This window comes from Sparus aurata, chromosome 11, assembly GCF_900880675.1.
Source record: "Sparus aurata chromosome 11, fSpaAur1.1, whole genome shotgun sequence".
Lineage (NCBI taxonomy): Eukaryota > Metazoa > Chordata > Actinopteri > Spariformes > Sparidae > Sparus > Sparus aurata.
Genome location: NC_044197.1, coordinates 1,188,120 through 1,209,195, shown reverse-complemented (window position 1 = coordinate 1,209,195; position 21,076 = coordinate 1,188,120). Strand labels below are relative to the sequence as shown.

General features: G+C 46.4%; 1 protein-coding gene across 2 annotated transcripts; it reads left to right on the top strand.

Moving 5' to 3' along the window:
* The first annotated feature begins 221 nt into the window (after nt 1-221).
* On the top strand, nt 222-20,816 carry orc1 (origin recognition complex, subunit 1). 2 transcript variants are annotated; one of them, XM_030432116.1, is made up of 18 exons: nt 222-644; nt 3,424-3,551; nt 3,634-3,806; nt 4,331-4,757; nt 4,902-5,169; nt 6,678-6,803; nt 7,019-7,081; nt 7,358-7,465; nt 7,550-7,790; nt 7,882-7,988; nt 8,187-8,288; nt 9,900-10,071; nt 12,332-12,439; nt 16,223-16,372; nt 19,173-19,292; nt 19,381-19,550; nt 19,730-19,817; nt 20,452-20,816. In XM_030432116.1, the coding sequence occupies exons 1-18, from the start codon at nt 550-552 to the stop codon at nt 20,644-20,646; spliced, it is 2,841 nt and encodes a 946-aa protein (XP_030287976.1). In that variant the 5' UTR covers nt 222-549; the 3' UTR covers nt 20,647-20,816. The 2 variants fall into 2 exon arrangements, with proteins under 2 accessions (XP_030287976.1, XP_030287977.1); XM_030432117.1 differs by lacking the exon at nt 6,678-6,803 and having other exon boundaries at nt 223-644.
* The last annotated feature ends 260 nt before the right edge of the window (nt 20,817-21,076 follow it).

Genomic DNA, 21,076 nt, shown 5'->3' with positions numbered 1-21,076 from the left:
GTGTATATATTTACATATATTTACAAATGTACATAAATTTTACATATATATTTACATATATATTTACATATATATTTACATAGATATATTTACATAGATATATTTACATAGATATATATTTACATATATATATTTACATATATATTTGCATATATATGTAAATATGTATATATATTTACATATATATGTAAATATGTATATATATTTACATATATATATTTACATATATATTTACATGTATATGTACATACACAAATACGTGTCTCAACAGGCTGAACATGCAGAAAGGAGTCATCACACTTCCGGTGCAGCTGGCGGCGCTGTGCACCGGCCCTCCGTTTGCACTACGTCGTTTCCGCTTTCTTCACAGAAAGCGGAAACGACGTCATTTTCGCGCGAAATGTGTTCTTCTCGGGTGTCGTCTCCAGACTGTCTCTGAACTTGTTCTGTGTTCGACCCGGGCTGTGAGTTAAAGCAGATAATCGGCTCCGTGGCGGATCGCAGGTCTGATATCAGTATCGATTAGTGATCGATCGGTGTCGGAGCGGGATGAAGTACTCCAGCAGGCTGCGGGTCCGGCGGGTGTACCGGTGGTGCGAGGAGCCGCTGAGCTTCAACAGGAAGCTGAAGACACACGAGTATCGGTGAGTTAGTCTGATCAATAAGTCTTATTCAACCCTGCTGCTGATTATTGATCCATAAATAATAATTCTTCTTCTTCTTCTTCTTCTTCTTCTTCTTCTTCTTCTTCTTCTTCTTCTTCTTCTTCTTCTTCTTCTTCTTCTTCTTCTTCTTCTTCTTCTTCTTCTTCTTCTTCTTCTTCTTCTTCTATCACATTTAACACTGCAGGAAGTTTAATTCTCATTTTTTAAACTTGTCTTATTTAGTTTTTAGCTAATTTTTCATTTAACTGTGTTAATGTTGTTTTACTGCTTTAAAAAGAGTTTAGTTGAAAGATGTCAGACAAGCTTTATGAGATCTTTATATTTCAACTCTCACATTTCGTCCTCAGGGTTTGTAAACAGCCTTTATTCTCCCACAGTCAGAAGGAAACACTTCATAAAACTGATTAAACATGAAACAGTTAGTTGATTAATTAATGACTCATCAGCAACACACACATTCATTTAATTGATTGATTTTAAAGTATTAAAGATACATTGTGTGATTAAGATAATAAACAGGGTATACTGGTCCCCCTCAAGGTTATTCAGGGCGAAATTAAGAGACAGCCCAAACTGCTGGAGGTGCGGGGTGGGTGTTGGCACTCTTTTCCATATGATGTGGTCCTGCTCTGTAGTACAAAAATTTTGGACCGCTGTCCATGAGAATATAAAAATTATCTTCAAATTAGATATTCCATTCTGCCCGAATTTGTTTGTTCTTGGTGACCCTCTCCCTTTGAAACATCTTCCTGTGTCACAGGCAGACTGGGTCCAGACATCCCTTATGTTGGGGAGAAAACTTATTGTGACAGAATGGAAAGCGACCTCCCTGCCGTCAGTCAGGATATGGTTTTCTCAGCTTGGCATAGTGGCCGCACATGAGCGCCTTTCCTTTAGGTTGGCTAATCAGGTAGATAAATTCACTGCAAAGTTGGGGAATTACATCTCCTTTATCAAAGGTCCTCAATACAACTAGGTAACAACAGACCAGCTCAAATTTTTAAGAGATTATTTTGAATCATGATACATGCTGCTTAACTGTCTGCACGTCTGCCAAAGTATTGTTATATATGTGCAAATGCGTATGAATGTCTGTCTTTTTTTGTCATTTTTAATTTAAATTTCAATTACCTATTATTATTTGCATTGTTAATTTTTTTTCTTACCCAGTCTGTGTCTGCAGAGTTAGATTTGTTTTTTTTTGTTTTATTGTGTATGGTGTTTTTCCTTTTTATTGTTCATGTCTTGTCTCTTTCTTGTAGCTTTGGGTTGATGACTGTCTGGTGTGTTGTTTTGTCTTTGTTCTAAAACAATAAAAAATGCTGATCACAAAAAAAAAAAAAAAGATACATTGTGTGGTATTCTGCCACCTGTCAGCAGTGGAGGTTCTAGTTTTAATGGGGCGCCAGGTCGGGGCCGGCTTTTTTGTTAGGGGGCACATACACCCAGGAAAAAAGGATAAATCCCTCATTCAGACAAAAAGTGTTTACTATTTCCGCAATTTTGATTGGGTAGTAAACTGCTGAGACACTTTATTTCTGCCTTTCCCTTCAGAACAAAATCATTGCAAGAAATCTGTCATGGTATTATTAATGCAGACTCCCTGTCAGGGGGCCACAGGGGGTCCAGACTCAGAGTTACGGGGGCTCACATTCACATTCACATTTACATTCTGTCGATGCGTTCGATTCATCACTGAATGTTTTTAACTAAAAGTCTTAAATGTTGTAAAGAAACACTTCACACATGAAGCTACGTCAGCTCAGAGCGTCTCTGGACTGCAGGAATTATTATTCTCCTTTTTTATTATGTCTTATATTTATTTTAACTCTGCAGTTTTACTCTGTTCAGCCTACAGCACTAATAATTATCATGTGATTCTCCTTTCAACATGTTTTGCATCTTATTTTACTACTTTAAAGTCTCTTGTTGCTGAAAGATAATCGAGCAAATAAACTTTCCTTTATTGAATTTTATAAATTCACACGTTTCCTCTTCTCCAGCTCCTCTAACACTCTCTCCCTCTCTCTCTCTTTGAGTCTTAAGTAAAGGAAATGTTCCATGAATTAGCTTTTATCTGGCACAAAACATCTTTTCTCATTTTTTAGATGAATGTATTCAGTCCTGATTAAATAACAGTGATAAACTAAATTAACTAATTTCAGCCACATTCATGTGAATAGTTGCTGTTTTTTCTCAGAGCTGCATTTTATAATCTTCATGTTTGATTAATCTGCAGATTATTTTCTTGATAATTAATCAATCATCCTTAAAGTCTCAGATCTCAAAGTGACGTCTTCCAATATCCTGTTTGTTCCATTATCAGATCATCACATTTGATGCAAATGTGTTTTAATAAACGACTTAATGAAGAACTGAATGATTACACTGATGAATCTACTGATTGTTTTGCCGATCTGAGACCTGCTGTTTTTTTTGCTGACTTTTACGAGATGATTATGTTGTAAATTAAGATTCTGTATTAACTGTAAAAACATTATAACGCAGTTAGAATGAGATCCGAACAGAAGGATTCATATTTCTGTCACGTTCATGAGTAATTTGATAAGCTGGCACTCAGGACGACAGTGACGGATCACTTGTTGTGTCACAGAGAGTAAATCTAAATGATGAGTTGAAGCTTGTTGGGATTTAAGACCTTCATGTGTTGCTGAACTCCATATTTGTATTTTATTGTGTAATTCCAGTGTTTTCCTCTGAAATCAAACCGTCTCTTCTGTGTCTGTTTGTGCTTCAGCTCGTTGGCCATCAGTGTGGAGGGTCTCCCGAGGACGACCGTCATCAAAACCGGCCAACACATCCTGATCGAGGGGGACGATGAAGACAACCCGTACGTGGCCAAAGTGGTCAAACTGTTCAGTGACGGTGAGTCTGTTTTCTGACGGACGCTTCGCTCCACACGTCCTCGAGGACTCAACGCTGAACATCTGGTCTCGCTGTGTTTCAGAGAGCGGGACGCAGAAGAAGGCGGTGGTTCAGTGGTTCGCCCGTGTGTCTGAAGTGCCTTTGAGCAAGCTGAAGCTGCTGGGCAGAGAGCCTCACCCTCAGGAGATCTTCTACTATGAGGGTCGCAGCTGTGATGACGAGGTCAACGCAGAGTCCATCCTCAGACCTGTGCAGGTGACGGACGCTCGCCTCGCTCGACAGTCAAACCAAACACAGCGAGTCCAGAGAACAGGAAGTGTAGAAACACCAATCAGTTATTACAAGAACAAGGAATAAAAGTAATGAAACAGGAAACACAAATAAAGAGATGGATGCTAAGTGGACGACGTCACATCAGAGGAATTAAAAACAGATAAAAAGAATAAAGAATATTAAATAGATTCAAAGTAAATAAACGCAGTAAAGGACAGAAAGATTAAGACATCACATGAGAGGAATAAGAAGAGATCAACAGACTGAGAGAAGGAATAAAAAGACAAAGTCAGTTCAGAAAAATCAGTTTGAAAAGAGACTTTGCACAAAACCTTTAAAATCTTTAAAAGTGTATTTTATTGCTTGCTGGGTTTAACTTCCTGTAGTGTGGTTTACGAGTCCATGAACAAACACAAGAAACTAAACTTCTAACATCGACTCAGGGAAAGCAAAGAGAAAAGAATGAAGGGTGAACTGTTCCTTTAACTTCCTGTCCTCTGCCTCAGGTGAAGCATCTGGACGGAGCAGCTCCGTTCCCGGACTCTGTCGACAAAGACACTCTGTACGTGAAGCTGTCGTGGGACTCCAAGACCTTCAGAGCGGTGGACTCTGCTCTGGTGGAGCAGGACCGGCCTCCCTGTCCCAAACCCTCCCTCCCCCCCTCACCCCCCTGCTCCCCTCTCGCGGCGGCTCCGGGGTCGCGAGGCCCCTCTCGACGCGCCCTGCCGACTCCGGACCTGGCCGTCCTGCGCCGGGCTCTGTCAGGAGAGGTGAGACGCGGCAGGGCCACGATGAGCGCGGGGAAGGCCGGCGCCGCTGAAGCCGAGTCGCTGCACTCCGCCACCAAACTGTCTGCGTCTAAATGTCTGAGCGCCAAGAGGAGGGACGCCAGCGCCAGGACGCCCGGCGTCCGCAAGAAGCTGGAGCTCAGCGGTGAGTCGAACAACTAGTTATACTCCGACTCCTCTGCTGGTTATGTAGAAGACAGAGCAGCTGGATCCAGAAAGCTGATCAATGAATTCTTTCAGCTTTGTTAAACAGGATAAACACAAAGTTATTAAAACTTCCTGTCAGCAGGTCCGGACAACAAGTCGATGATCTGCGATGACGTCCTGAGCCAGCTGCTGGACGACGAGCTGGAGTCGGAGGTGACGTTTGCTCAGAGGATGTCGTCCTCTCCCCCTCAGGCCACGCCCCTCACCCACAGCCTCACCCCCCTCAGGAAGGCCCACAGAGCGCCCGCCGCTGAGGGCGCCTTCCCCCTGAAGCCCGCCGCCATCGTCCTCAGCAAGTCGTCTCTCTCTGAGATGAGTCCTCCATCGGCTGCACGAGACGACTCCAGCAGGTCAGAGTCGAAACCGACACATCATCACATCACACATCACAACACACATCATCACATCACACCCCACCCCAACCCACCACACCACATCACACCACATCACATCACATCACATCACATCACATCACATCACATCACACCACACCACACCACACCACACCACACCACACCACACCACACCACACCACACCACACCACACCACACCACACCACACCACACCACACCACCACCACACCACACCACACCACATCACACCCACACCACACCACACCACACCACACCACACCACACCACACCACACCACACCACCACACACCACACCCACACACACACACCACCACCCCACCACACCCCCCCACACCACACCACCCACCACACCACACACACCACACCATCACACACATCACATCACATCACATCACATCACATCACACATCACACCACATCACATCACATCACATCACACATCACACATATCACATCACACATCACATCACATCACACACCATCACAACATCACAACATCACAACATCACATCACATCACATCACATCACATCACAACATCACATCATCACATCATCACATCACATCACATCACATCACACATCACATCACATCACACACCATCACAACATCACAACATCACAACATCACATCACATCACACACCATCACAACATCACAACATCACAACATCACATCACATCACAATCACATCACATCACAACATCACATCATCACATCATCACATCACATCACATCACATCACATCACATCACATCACATCACATCATCACACAGTAGATTTGATGTCAGTCTGCTCTCGTTATCTGTTTCTGCTACAACATCCGTCACACGAGGCTCAAGGAAGGACCGGTCCTCACTTAGTGCCACCGTGAAGTTACCTGAAACTTCTGAACGTCACTGTGTTGGATTGTACATGAAATGAGCTCCACACAGTCCTGTTCCCTTCAGGACCAACTGTAATAACTGTAATTCTCTGACTTTTCACTCAGCGCCATCATCAGGTCAACATGAGAACATTTAAGCTACGACTGACTGAAAATGAAGTATTTTCTTGGTGCAGGATTGAAATCCTAACAAAGAAAATGCTGCGGTACACATGTTTAAAATCACATTATATATATGATCATAAAAACCTCCTGGTTGACCTCGAGTTGAGTTGAGCCTGCACACAGCTTCAGGTGTTCCTGTAAACTTTCACCTGTTGTTCCAAAGAATAGAAATCAGTCCCAGCTGATGTGTGAAGTTGCTGCTGCATCTTCAAAGAAGAGCCGAAGTGTTTTCTATCGTCTCCGTGACAACAGGACGCCATCAGTATCGAGACCTGATATCTGTATAAATCTGTACACACAGATATACTGTGGCCTGTAAACACCTGGTCAGGTGTGTCCTCAACCACAGTTAATTAGTCGTTTGTAGTCAGAGCAGTTAGAAAACAGAGCGACTGGTTGGAAGGTCAGACTGACTGACCGGCGCCTCTTTCAGGGAGCTGTTGGATAAAAGTCCTCAGCGGGGTGATGTGACGGAGGCGGGGTTACCCAACGGCTCGGTTAAGACGCCGAGAAGAAGGAACGGAACGCCGAGGAGAAATTATCTGACCAGCGGGCAGAAGTGAGTCCAACGCTGGAGGTGGTTGGATAATATAGCTTTGAGCACAACGAGGAGAAGATCTTCACACTTGTGGGGATTTTCTGTTTTCTGTCACGTGAGGTGTGAGTCTGCACAGCTGGTGTCACACCTGGTGTAACCTGTCACACGGTCATTATTGATGAGTGGGTGTTTGGGCCGATCGTTCCCTCACTAATCACGGTGATGTCTTCAAACAGAGCTACCACTCCTTCTCGGAAAAAGGAACCGAAAACCCTGAAGGAGCCGGCCCTCGGAGTCCTGTGAGTACATCCACACGTTTACTAGTTATTATCTCATGAGACAAACACACTGAGGCTGAATCAGACAGATCTGTGTTTAAATATCTGATCTGTGATGAACACCAGTGGACATCTTTATTGACCAAATGGGAAGGAGGACAGCGGCTTATTTTAAAGCTCGACTGTTTTTCCTCCAGTTAAATGTTTTATCTCGTTCCAGCTGACGATTAGAATCAGTCCAAACATTCAGATTAAAAATGCTCCTCCTCCCTCTGTGGGTGTGTGATTGATGTACAGGGCTGAAGTGGATAACGAAAACTCTCCGATGTTGCCGGTCGCCACCACACCGAGGAGCTCCAAGAGGAAGTCGGCCCAGCTGGTGTCGTCTCGCATCAGAAAGCAGCTGTGAGTGTGTCGCGACATCACGAGTGATCAGCTGACTGATTCAGAAGGTCTCAGAGTTTTGAGCTTCACTGTCTGTTTGAGCAGGAATCTTCTGGAGAACCAGCAGGACCTGAACTCAGACGGAGAGGACGAGGACGAGTTTGTTCCCTCCAAGAAGGAGCTGCAGAGCAGCAGCGAGGACGACGAGGACGAGGCAGCGTTGGAAAGTGACGAGGAGGTCGTGTTGAAAAAGGGCCGACATGCTGCGTCGGGGCCTCGCACTCCTCGCTCGAAGCAGAAAACTCGCTCCTCGACCAGAACGCCACGAAAAACTCCCAACAAGAAGGTAAAAGCTCCGGAGTCCTCCAGATCAGAGACGATCTGCTCACTGCTTCTGTGTCTCACCTCGTCTCCTCTGACGGCTTCCTGTTTGACAGATCACACCTGGCACGCCACGGACGCCTCACCGCGCCACTCCCAGCATCCCCAGCAGGTCGCTGCCGGCCCGACAGCCTGCTAACGTTCTGGAGGAAGCCAGAACCAGGTGGGCTCTCATAATCAACATCAGAATCAGTCCATCACTTTATTTATTCAGACGCTGTGTGGTGTTGTGATGTTTGCAGCAGTATTTTTCTGTCACCTCTGGAGGAAACACTGGAGCTTCTGTGAGTGTCTCTGAGGGCGTCGAGCAGACCGTCTGCACACACTCGTTGTGTATTAATGTGTGTGGTTGTGTGTTCAGGCTGCACGTGTCCTCGGTGCCGGAGTCTCTGCCCTGCAGGGAGCAGGAGTTTCAGGACATCTACAGCTTCGTGGAGAGCAAGATCGTCGACGGAACAGGAGGGTAAGATCCAGAACCTGCCGCTGATCCGGTCTTTAGACTCTCTCACGCTGCCTGTTGTTCCACCTCGCCGACGGCGTCTGTCGTCAGCAGAGAGCCGTGATGGACAAAAACTCTAACTCGCTGCGTCGTCATCGAATTTCCACTGCTGTGTTGTTGTAGTTGAAGTCGTGTGACGGTCGGTCCGTCCGGCCGAGACTTCAGTCAGCTTCCACCCTGAACACAGCCTCCTGACTGACAGTCACTCAGGCTCCTCTGTTTACTGATGGTGATTATGTGATTCATGGTGGAACCGGATCAATAAGCCGGCGCTGCTCGGTTCGGTGTGAACACCTGAGACGAGCCTTCGTTGTGACGTTGTTGTAAAATCTCTGTGTGAAACAGACTCGTGACCCTGCTGGACTCTGAGATCGGAGGCTGTCGGCTGATGAACTCTTGTCCTGTTAACTTTCACACACTTTCTGTGTGTGTGGTGGCGACTGATGACACCAGCTGACACTGTTAGCTCGCTGTGTTTACCTTAACTCTTGGAGGAGAAAAAAACTCTGAACCGGCGTCTTGACTCAGTATCCTGATGATGCACACTCATTCTTTAGGGTTTCCTCTTTCTTTTTATTAACATTGGGACGTCTGGTCAGGGAGGATATGGGTGAATAATTCAGGCGCGCCCAGTGGGCACGCCTGAATTATTCACCCATATCCAGACACCCAGGAGAGGAAAAAGAAAACGAGGGAAGGTGACGTCAGCGCAGCCTTTCTGAGAAGTTGAGAGATTTTCTCTGAAAACTAACGCTGGCCTATAACAAGTTTTAAGATGTATTTTTGTAGATAAATATGAAATTGTCAGGTTTCCACAGGAACAGGAAGTCTGACCCGACCCGGGTAGCTTTAGCTTTTGAAGGTTCCCTTCTGATATTTGTCTTTTAAGTCTCGAGGATCAGTGATGTTCGTCTGTCAGTGTTTTCTGTGTACATTGATGCAGCTACTCATCAAATGATTTCTGTGTTTTGTTTCCTCATTGAAAAGTTTTGTTAGGAGTTAATATTTGGTGCAGCTTCTCACCGGCTCCTTCTACATTTTCATCCTATAAGGGAGAGTTCAGTTTTTGTTTTTGGTCCAGTGAATTTCTTGTCTTTTCTTTTAAAAGCTGAAGTTTCTTCTGTGACTGAATTATCTTCAGCCCTCAGGGTGCCTCGTTGAATTCAGACGAGAAAATGCCAAAAGTCTTTGTTTGATGATTGAATTAAATTATTAATTCAAATCAAATCAAATCAATCTTTATTTGTATGGTGCTTTTCATACATAAAGTAGCGCAAAGTGCCTCACAGATTAACAACAACAACAGAGATTAAAACAGCAGAGAAAATCAAGAAAACACGAGGGACTAAAACAGTAAAAAAGGATAAAGAATATAAATGCTCGGACTAGCAGAGCATGAAAGGGATTAAAAAGAATTTTAAAAAAGCCTGGTTGAAAACGTGGAACTTCCTTTTGAAGTATTTTAACGTCTGGAGCATCATTTATCTCATAATGCTCATAAAGAATCTGTAACGTCTCTTCTCATCCAGGAGTTTTAAACAGATTTAGTTGTTGATGATTGTGGTTCTGTCTCAGGTGTATGTACATCTCAGGTGTGCCCGGCACGGGGAAGACGGCCACGGTGCACGAGGTGATGCGCTGTCTGCAGCACGCGGCCGACGTGGACGAGATCCCTCCGTTCCACTTCATCGAGATCAACGGGATGAAGATGACGGATCCTCATCAGGCCTACGTCCAGATCCTGCAGGTGAGAGCCAGTGTTGGGAATAACAGCATTACTCTTTTTTCAGTAACGGGTAAACTAACTAATAACTATTTCCATAGTAACAACGCTGTTACCGCTACGGACTATTAAATGTGGCGCGTTACAAACTGAAGCTGCTCATTGAAGCTGTTGTCATCCGACTCGGCTCTCAGCCACCGGAGCTGCAGTGAGGGAGGAGGGAGGGGCGGGACAACCGCATAAGTGATGGTGATTGGCTCTCTAACGTTGAGTGAGAGTTCTTAAACCAGTCAGAGGCTTAACTTCATGTCTTTTCTTTTAAAAGATGCAGTTCTTCTGTGACTGAATTATAATCAGCCCTCAGGGTGCCTCGTTAATTTCAGACAAGGAAACGCCAAAAATGTTGTTTGATGATTGAATTAAATTATTAATTCAAATCAAATCAATCTTTATTTGTATGGTGCTTTTCATACATGAAGTAGCACAAAGTGCCTCACAGAGATTAAAAAAACAAAACAACAGAAATTAAAACGGCAGAGAAAATCAAGAAAAGAAAATTAAAAGAACCAAACTCTCCCATCGCACAGACATACACACTCATATACACACAGACATACACACTCATATACACACTCATATACACACAGACATACACACTCATATACAGACACACATACATACACACTCATATACACACCGTTACCGTGATCCGGATTTCAAAGTAAAGGACAATATGAGAAAAAAACAACAACAACAAACAACTTTGTTTCCATAAATAGTTCAAGATTCATAAACTGCAGGATTTAGCACTTCCTAGACTACTTGCATGCATAATATGAAGTACTTCTACTTCTACTGTGTACTTTTCAAGTAATCCTGTGTCAAAATCCTTAACAGAGAAAAAGAATAAGGATATTTTGCCCAACTTTTATGTGTTATTAAAAAACATATTTTCTTTAAGTATACAAAGATTCATATAATGCTGAACTAAGTACTCTGTAGAATACTTGTGTAACTATAATGAAGTACTGTACTATTGTGTACTATTGAAGTAATCCTCTGTCAAAATCCTCATCCTCGTGTGCTTCACGGGTCTGACTGTGAGACTGCAGTCTGACCCACACAGTCACCAGCAGCTCTTCAGAGCGGCTTCAGTACGATTACTGTAAACGTTAGTAGATTCGCACACTAGAAAAAAAAGGCTGATTTGACAAGTAAACGTGAACCACGGCTGGCTTGACCGCAGTCAACAACGCAACTTTCCTCATCTCATAATTATGAGGTCTTTTCTCGTAATTATGAGATAAGGAGTCTATTTTTTTTTTATCCAGTGAATGTAATGCGCTTCCGTACAGTAGTTACTTTTCCTGGTAACTAGTTACTTTTATAGTGGAGTAATTCCGTTACTAACTCAGTTACTTTTTGGAAGAAGTAACTAGTAACTATAACTAATTACTTTTTTAAAGTAACATGCTCAACACTGCTGAGAGCTGAGAAGACAGGAGCTCATCTGAGCAGCTCCACAGACCAGAGTTACGGTTCTGCACTCGTTATTCTGCTCACCACCAGAGGGAGCTGTTGTCTCCTGACTCTCCTGCAGGAAGACGAGGAGGAAAGTTCTAGAACAGGGTTCCTAAACTTCAGAGTGACATGACCTACTTTAAAATCTGAAAATCTCTCGTGGCCCACCTGCAGTACCTGCGTGGCCCACCAGGGGGCCGCGGCCCACACTTTGGGAGTCACTGCTTCAGAAGGAAACTGTCTCTCAGGCTCCGCCCCTCTGATTTGACTGGTGAAAAATGCTGATTCTGTCTTTGCCAATTTAAAAACATTAGATAAGAAAACACTTTTGCTTTTTAGCTCTTTAGGATCCAAAATCCTGTGAGGAGTCAGACAATCATGTTCTGTTGTTGATCAGCATCTTATATATTATATTCAGTCTGCTGACAGACACAACTGCTTTACTGAACATCCAAACCTGCTGCACACACTTTGGACAGCTGTCTCCTATAAATCCCCCAAATTTAACAAAATAAAGTGACTCTTTACAGAAAAAATTCAGAAGCTGTGAGAAAATGTATGTTTTCTCTGTTGGCAGAGCTATGCTAGCAGTTTCCACCTACTTCCAGTCTTTGTGCTAAGCTAGGCTAAACTCTTCCCGGACTGATCTCTGTACTGAAGCTGAAACCGTCTTCTCATCTGACTCTGGAGGAGACGAGCGTCGGTCTGTTTCTTTAGTTTTAGGAGGCTGTTGTGTTCCCTGACCGCTCCGTCTCGTCTGCAGAAACTGACGGGTCAGAAGGCCACAGCGGACCACGCAGCGGCTCTGCTGGAGAAGAGATTCAGCAACCCGGCGCCCAGGAAGGAGACCACGGTGCTGCTGGTGGACGAGGTAAGAGTTCTGTTTCTTCTGTAGGGCGGCACAAGTGTTACAGATATCTAAATCACAGTGGGATCAATCCACGACAGACCCAACATCCAGAACTTTTCTTCTAACTTCTAAGTTCATGGCACTGTGCAGAATGCCCCGGCTGTGCTCCACATACACTACTCACAATAAGTTAGGGATATTGTGAGAGACTCAGTGGATTTCATACATACGGTGTTTGTTTCACTTCAGAGAGTTTTGGGATAGGGAGGCAATTGTATTGGGGTGATAGACACACCTCATTTTGTGTTTTCCACGTAATGGTCTCGCTGTGTACAGTGTGCCTTACATATTGGGGCCAATACCAAAAAACTAAAAGACAACCCTTTTCAATTTGGCATCAATTTCAACATTCTGTGGGTATAAAAAGCTGGTATTGTCAGTAAGTCATTCCAAGTTCATCATTCAAACAGCCATGAACACACGACGTCACTTAACGGACGAGCAGCGCCACCTGGCCATAGCGCGCCTTCGGGTCGGTGGCAGGCAGTCAGATGTTGCTCGTGAACTTGGTGTGTCTCAAAGTGTCATCAGCAGACTTGCATCAAGACACAGAACTACTGGCAGAGTTCGTGACAGACCCAGGAGTGGAGCCCCACGAGTGACAGACTGCAACGATGACCAGTACCTAAGGACCTATGCACTCAGACATCGTTATGCAACTGCCACACAGCTGCAGGCCCAGTTACGAGATGTGAGGGGTACTAGGGTTACCAGACAAACCATTCGAAACCGACTCCACCGCTTTGAATGCCAGACGACCGTTGCAGGTGACTCCACTGACACCAAGACACCGCCGTGAACGTTTGCAGTGGGCACGAGACCATGTGACCTGGACAATGCAGCAGTGGTCTACCGTCCTGTTCACTGATGAGTGTCGGGTCACCTTGCACAGAAATGATGGTCGTCAGCGTTGCTGGAGAAGGCGAGGTGAGCGATACGCCGAGGTCAACATGGTCCCCAGGGTTCCCTTTGGTGGAGGAGGTGCAACAATCTGGGCAGGCATCACCAGTCAGCGCAAAACAGATTTGGTTATTGTAGATGGCTCAGTCACTGCACGTTCTTACCTCAGAGACATCATAGAACCCATCATCATCCTCCAATTCTGCCAGCACACCCCCAACTTTCTGTTCATGGATGATAATGCTCCACCACATCGTGCCAGAATTGTCACAGCTCGACTTCAGGAAGTGGGAGTGCCTCATATGGTATGGCCAGCAATGTCCCCTGACCTGAACCCCATAGAGCACGTCTGGGACCAGCTGAAGCAGAGACTGGATGATCGTACCCCACCCCCACGTGTCCTGGCAGAACTACGTGTAGCACTTGTGGAGGAGTGGAACGCATTGCCTCAGAACAACATCATGAGGCTAGTGAGGAGCATGAGACGTCGCTGTCAAGCTGTCACTGCGGCAAATGGTGGAAACACCCGCTACTGACATTGTCAATTTTTGTTATTTGGGGCTATCCTTGTTATTGTCTAAATTTTTGGGGTAATAAATATTAAACTAATGAAAATGGTGTTTCTTCTCATTCATTATTAGTAATATCAAAGGGAACTTTTACTTATTTCATTAAAATTCAGATCAAATGGGAAAAGCACTCATGTAAATAACAATATCCCTAACTTATTGTGAGTAGTACTTTTGAAGTTATGAATATTTTAAGTTTGAGCTGAGTTCCAGTACTTTTATGATTGTTTGCGTTTTCAGAACTTTCCTGATCACTTGTTTTTCACCAGATTGGGTTGAATTTATCCTGAACATCCAAGAGGATCCCCTCAGGATCATTTACTACTTTCATTCATTTAAAAAGTTGTTGCTGAATGTTTACAGTAATTAAATTAATCACAGGAAGTCTTTTTTTACCAGAACGAAGAATCTGTCATTTTCAAGAATTCATATCTGTTAGTTTTCACCTTCTTACAACCAAACTGTGTTTCTGTGGAGAACTGATGAAGTTCTGTCACATCCACAATTTATTTAAAAACAGAGTCAGTTAAAAAAACCTGAGGTGTTTTAAATATGTTATCAGGAACAATAGCTGTTTTTAGACAGAGCACCAAGCCGCCAATCTGCCGTCCTTTTGGCGGCTCGGTCCACAGTTTTAGACAGAGGGCGGCAAATTGGGGGTCTGTTGTGGTCCGCCGATTTTCCGTCTCGGAGGGAACACTTATTTCCGCCTCGCCTGCTGTCTAAAAACGAGGCGGCAATGTGCCAGCCTCTGAGTGAGGTGGGCGGAGGTGTGGATGACCTGCACTGTTGTGCGACCCACAGCCGGGGAGTTTTAAAACCAGGAAACAGCTGATCACAGCAGTCAGTCCATCACTTCATCCGCGGACATTAAGATGAGCAACTGGACAGCCGCTGAGATCCAGGAGATGCAGCGTCTCCTCGGTCTCTGTAGCTGTTTGGTTGTGTTAGCTTGTTGTTGTGTTCGAAAGCTAAGACCGGCCGCTACTTTCAAATTAAAAGCCCCCCGCTAAGAACCCAGTCACATGTTTACGCCTACCTCAGAGGAGGCTTTTGGAGAAGGAGGAATATTACGCCTCCGTTTTAGAAAGACAGGCCGGCACATTGCCGTCCTTACCTTGGAGCAAATGTGACGCCTTTTCTATCTAAAAAGGGCGAGAGTGTGCAGAGAGCCACAGACAGGAAGTCAGACGGTACTGAGGGACACGATCGCATGTTGTTGGTTGTAGTCTGACATTATAGACGAACATAATATAGCTTTAACAAAACACAGAAACATGTATAAACATACATTAATTGCAATAAATGCTTCATAAAAACTCTCCCTGAAAATAAAGACGACTAGAAAGTTGATATTCCTCCTCAGAGTGACTGCTGTTGTCTTAAAGCTGGTGAGGGGGCGGACGGAGATGATTTCCATTTCATATAAATGAAACTATGAAGTGAGAGTTGCTATGGGACAATTAGTATCACTCGTACGTATCACTTTCTGTAATCAGACGATAGATGTGACCACATGAAGGTGTTTCAGTTTGACAAATCTAGATTTCTTTTTGACGACTGAGCTAATTTTTGTATCTTTTTGAAACTGATAGTTTCCATCCGGTGTTTTGTAATTGTCGCATCGCTGCTGTCTGTTGTATATTTCGGGGTGAATGTTAGAACTACTAAAACCAACAATATGTTGATCTTTACTGATCCAGTTGTGATCGAGTCGTCAGAGCTGAAAAATGTTTAAATGGACAGTCAAATGTGGATTCATCAAGAGCATCATGTGTTGAGCTCTAAAACTAAATCAGATGAAGGAACTGTGGAGCCCTCAGAGGGTCACGGCACCTGCTTTCCTCACCATGACCCTCCGGGGCTCCGTAGGAAACACTGCTGTGACGGGGGAATAATAATGCAGGAGAAGAATCTGAGGAGAATATCTAATTTACAACATTATGATTTAAGATGGTGTTGACAGTTAAATGTGTTATGATTTTGATAATTCTACAGATGTTTCTACTAACATAAAAGAATTCATTGTTCATCTCAGAGGCTGTTTCTCTCAGGTGGAGCTCGTCTTGTGTCCGCTGAACCTTTATGATCCGCTCCATGACTCGGTCCTGTCCCGGACCGGCTCTTGGTGTGTGATGATAGAGTAGACCCTGACTGACCCCGACTGACCCTGACTGACCCTGACTGACCCCGACTGACCCTGACTGACCCTGACTGACCCTGACTGACCCCGACTGACCCTGACTGACCCTCTTTAACCCTTTGTGTCGTGCAGTTGGACCTGTTATGGACCAGGAAGCAGAACGTGATGTACAACCTGTTCGACTGGCCGACGCGGCGTCACGCCCGCCTGGTGGTGCTGACCATCGCCAACACCATGGACCTGCCGGAGAGGATCATGATCAACAGAGTGGCGAGCAGACTGGTGAGGGAGCCGGAGCTGTTCTTCGTATCAACGCTGGGTTGAGTCGGCGCCGTGCTCGTATCAACGCCGTGCTCGAGTAGACGCCGTGCTCGAGTAAACGCCGTTCTCGAGTCGACGCTGTGCTCGAGTAAACGCCGTGCTGGAGTCGACGCTGTGCTCGAGTAAACGCCGTGCTCGAGTAGACGCCGTGCTGGAGTCGACGCTGTGCTCGAGTAAACGCCGTGCTCGTATCGACGCCGTGCTGGAGTCGACGCCATGCTCGAGTAAACGCCGTGCTGGAGTCGACGCTGTGCTCGAGTAAACGCCGTGCTCGTATCGACGCCGTGCTGGAGTCGACGCCATGCTCGAGTAAACGCCGTGCTGGAGTAGACGCTGTGCTCGAGTAAACGCCGTGCTGGAGTCGACGCTGTGCTCGAGTAAACGCCGTGCTGGAGTCGACGCTGTGCTCGAGTAAACGCCGTTCTCGAGTCGACGCTGTGCTCGAGTAAACGCCGTGCTGGAGTCGACGCTGTGCTCGAGTAGACGCCGTGCTGGAGTCGACGCTGTGCTCGAGTAAACGCTGTGCTCGTATCGACGCCGTGCTGGAGTCGACGCTGTGCTCGAGTAAACGCCGTGCTCGTATCGACGCCGTGCTGGAGTCGACGCCATGCTCGAGTAAACGCCGTGCTGGAGTCGACGCTGTGCTCGAGTAAACGCCGTGCTCGTATCGACGCCGTGCTGGAGTCGACGCCATGCTCGAGTAAACGCCGTGCTGGAGTAGACGCTGTGCTCGAGTAAACGCCGTGCTGGAGTCGACGCTGTGCTCGAGTAAACGCCGTGCTGGAGTCGACGCTGTGCTCGAGTAAACGCCGTTCTCGAGTCGACGCTGTGCTCGAGTAGACGCCGTGCTGGAGTCGACGCTGTGCTCGAGTAGACGCCGTGCTGGAGTCGACGCTGTGCTCGAGTAAACGCCGTGCTCGTATCGACGCCGTGCTGGAGTCGACGCTGTGCTCGAGTAAACGCCGTGCTGGAGTAGACGCTGTGCTCGAGTAAACGCCGTGCTGGAGTCGACGCTGTGCTCGAGTAAACGCCGTGCTGGAGTCGACGCTGTGCTCGAGTAAACGCCGTGCTGGAGTCGACGCTGTGCTCGAGTAAACGCCGTGCTCGAGTAGACGCCGTGCTGGAGTCGACGCTGTGCTCGAGTAAACGCCGTGCTCGTATCGACGCCGTGCTGGAGTCGACGCCATGCTCGAGTAAACGCCGTGCTGGAGTCGACGCTGTGCTCGAGTAAACGCCGTGCTGGAGTCGACGCTGTGCTCGAGTAAACGCCGTGCTCGTATCGACGCCGTGCTGGAGTCGACGCCATGCTCGAGTAAACGCCGTGCTGGAGTCGACGCTGTGCTCGAGTAAACGCCGTGCTCGTATCGACGCCGTGCTGGAGTCGACGCCGTGCTGGAGTAGACGCTGTGCTGGAGTAGACGCCGTGCTGGAGTAGACGCTGTGCTGGAGTAGACGCCATGCTGGAGTAGACGCTGTGCTCGAGTAAACGCCGTGCTGGAGTCGACGCTGTGCTCGAGTAAACGCCGTTCTCGAGTCGACGCCGTGCTCAAGTAAACGCCGTGCTCGTATCGACGCTGTGCTCGAGTCGATGCCATGCTCGTATCAACGCCGTGCTCGAGTAAACGGCGTTCTCGAGTCAACGCCGTGCTGGAGTAAACGCCGTTCTCGAGTCGACGCCGTGCTCGAGTAGACGCCGTGCTCGAGTAAACGCCGTGCTCGTATCAACGCCGTGCTCGAGTTGACGCCGTGCTCGAGTCGACGCCGTGCTCGAGTCGACCCGTGGTCAGGCTGCAGGAGGCTGAAACATCAGACCTGCAGCAAACACTGCTGGGAGGCTTCGTGTCCGGTTCAGCAAAGTCGTGTTAATTTATTAATAATATTATCAGGAAAAGCTCAACAGTCGAGTCTGGTCTAGTCTGAGATGAGTTAAAACAAGAAGGCAGAGCTCAAAATGTAAAAACATAGAAAGACGATATGAGTGATCACATGTTCAAGGTTTAAAAATGATAAACAGACAAAAGAGGAGAGAGAAAATAGAAATAAATAAAATGATAGAATCAGTAGAGGACGACTAGAAGATGATGTCACGTCAGTGGAAATAAAAACAGATCCAGCAGATTAGGGGCTGATGGAGAAGAAGTGACTCATTCTGCCTTGTCTCAGACTGCAGAGGTCACCCGTAGTTTTGAACCTTGACTTTGGGACAACAGGAAGTGCTCCCACCCGCTCTACAGCTGCCAGAGGGCTCATATGGAAGTCAGTAGTTCTAACTTGGTAACTACTACTTTGTTCTACTTTGTAACTTGGAAAGTCCCAGATGAGCTTTAAAGGTCAGTTCTGACGGACAGGAAGCCGATGAAGAGCCCGTCAGGCCGCTGTGATCATAGCACTGCTGTTAGATGTCATTCTGTGTGACACTCGATCAGACACCACCTACGTCCTCATGATTTATGGTTATTTGTAGTGACTCAGTAATTCCTCCCCACGCCTCTCACCCCTCGAGTCCCCTGGTCTGTATCACGGCTGTAATGATGTAATCTGAGGGTCAGGCAGCCTGAGCCAGACAGGAATAGGGGCTGTAAAAACACTAAGATGTTGGAAAGTAAATACGAGCAGCTACTTTATTGAGTAATCATTGAAATATGGCTTCATGCAACTTCTGTAAAACACCAGCAGAAGATAAAACACAGGTTCATTTATACAACATGAAATGAATGTTTGAAACTTGTTCTTGACGCTCTGTTGGTGTGGATGTTCTCAGGGTTTGACGAGGATGTCTTTCCAGCCGTACAGCTTCAAGCAGCTGCAGCAGATCATCATGTCGAGGCTGAACAAGGTGAAGGCCTTCGAGGAGGACGCTCTGCAGCTGGTGTCCAGGAAGGTAAACGACCAGGACGTCTGTCACGCCTTCACCTGACCTGAGCTCGTCCACAGCTCTGTTCGCTCACCGTCCTCCTCTCCTCTCGCAGGTGGCCGCGCTGTCCGGGGACGCTCGCCGATGTCTGGACATCTGTCGCAGGGCGACGGAGATCTGCGAGCACTCTGCTGCCAAGCCTTCTGCCACAGGATTGGTGGGGATGAGTCACGTGATGGAGGTGTTGAACGAGATGTTTTCCTCCTCCTACATCACTGCCATCAAGTGAGATTCGCACTCTGCTCGCGTTCATGAAACACTGATGGCTTTGTGACGAGATGAAGTGACCGGTGTGTGTGTGTGTGTGTGTGTGTGTGTGTGTGTGTGTGTGTGTGTGTGTGTGTGTGTGTGTGTGTGTGTGTGTGTGTGTGTGTGTGTGTGTGTGTGTGTGTGTGTGTGTTCAGGTGTGCGTCGGTGCAGGAGCAGCTCTTCCTCCGCGCCGTCATCGCTGAGTTTAGGAGGCTGGGATTGGAGGAGGCCACGTTCCAACAGGTGAGGACCAAAGTAGACTCAGTAGAGAGAATTCCCCCGCCAAGGTCCAGCTCTCCCCGTTCAGTCAGTCGAGCCTAATCCAGTATCAGTATCGATCTCTACAGCTGAGAAGCAATCTAATCTTTACGCCGCTCACAACTGTGTCACCATGAGATCATCTTATTGTACTCACACAGTCACTCACCTGATTGTTCTTTCATCAAGATCCATAAATTATTCCCAGAGAAAAACAAAATGTGGAAAAGCACCGTATCTCTCAATTCCTGGACCAAGTCAGTCAGTCTTCATTTGTGTAGCACCAATTCACCACAGAATTCCTCTCATGACACTTTCCAAACACGTGTCTCGACCCTTTAATTCATTTAATTTCAGCATGAATCCACAAAACTTAACAGGCTTTATTCTGAGACGAGACTCGTCCTCCGTCCACGTCCGGTGGAAATCTGTTCAGTGGTTTTTGTGTAATCCTGCTGATAAACAGACTCAGGTGAAACATCGGCTGAGGTAATAATAACTAGACCAGTCTTATCCTTATCTCCGCTGCTTCCTCTGGTATGTGTGTCAGTGTCAGATGTGGTAAATGTTGTGGTTGTGATCTGTACTCATGCAGTTCCCCCTCTGTTTGGACTGCCAGGTGTTCGTGCAGCACCAGGCTCTGTGTCGCGTGGAGGGTCTGCAGCCCATCAGCGTGTCGGAGGGTCTGGCCGTGTGTCAGCGTCTGGGCGCCTGCAGGCTGCTGCTGCTGGAGCCGAGCCGCCTGGGAGTCCTGCAGCGCGTCCGGCTCAACGTCAGCCAGGATGACGTGCTCTTCGCCCTGAAGGCTGACTGAAGGCTGTCTGTGAATATTATAGATACCTGATACTTCATGATTGATATTGTATATGTAATTAACCACAATGTGCTCTGTGCTTTATTTGTCTTATCTGTGATTGGTTTTAGTTTATGCCTCTTCTAGGGGGATTTTCACTGTAGAAATAAAATCTACCCAAAGAACGGCAACGGCACTCCTTATTCTATTTAACCCCTGAGCAGTGTCTGCAGGTCGACCTGTCAGCAGAACTGAAGGTTCACAAATACTCTCTTCTTCTTAAACTCAGTGTGGTGACGGCAGCCATTATGTCAAATTAATATCAAGCCTTAATTATTTTAGTTACCATTCTGCATGGAATTGTAGGTTTGGGTGTTTTTTGTTAGTTTACAGTCTAATAAAGATGAAAAACTACACTGTTATTACAAAAAAGTGCGCAAAAGTCACACCT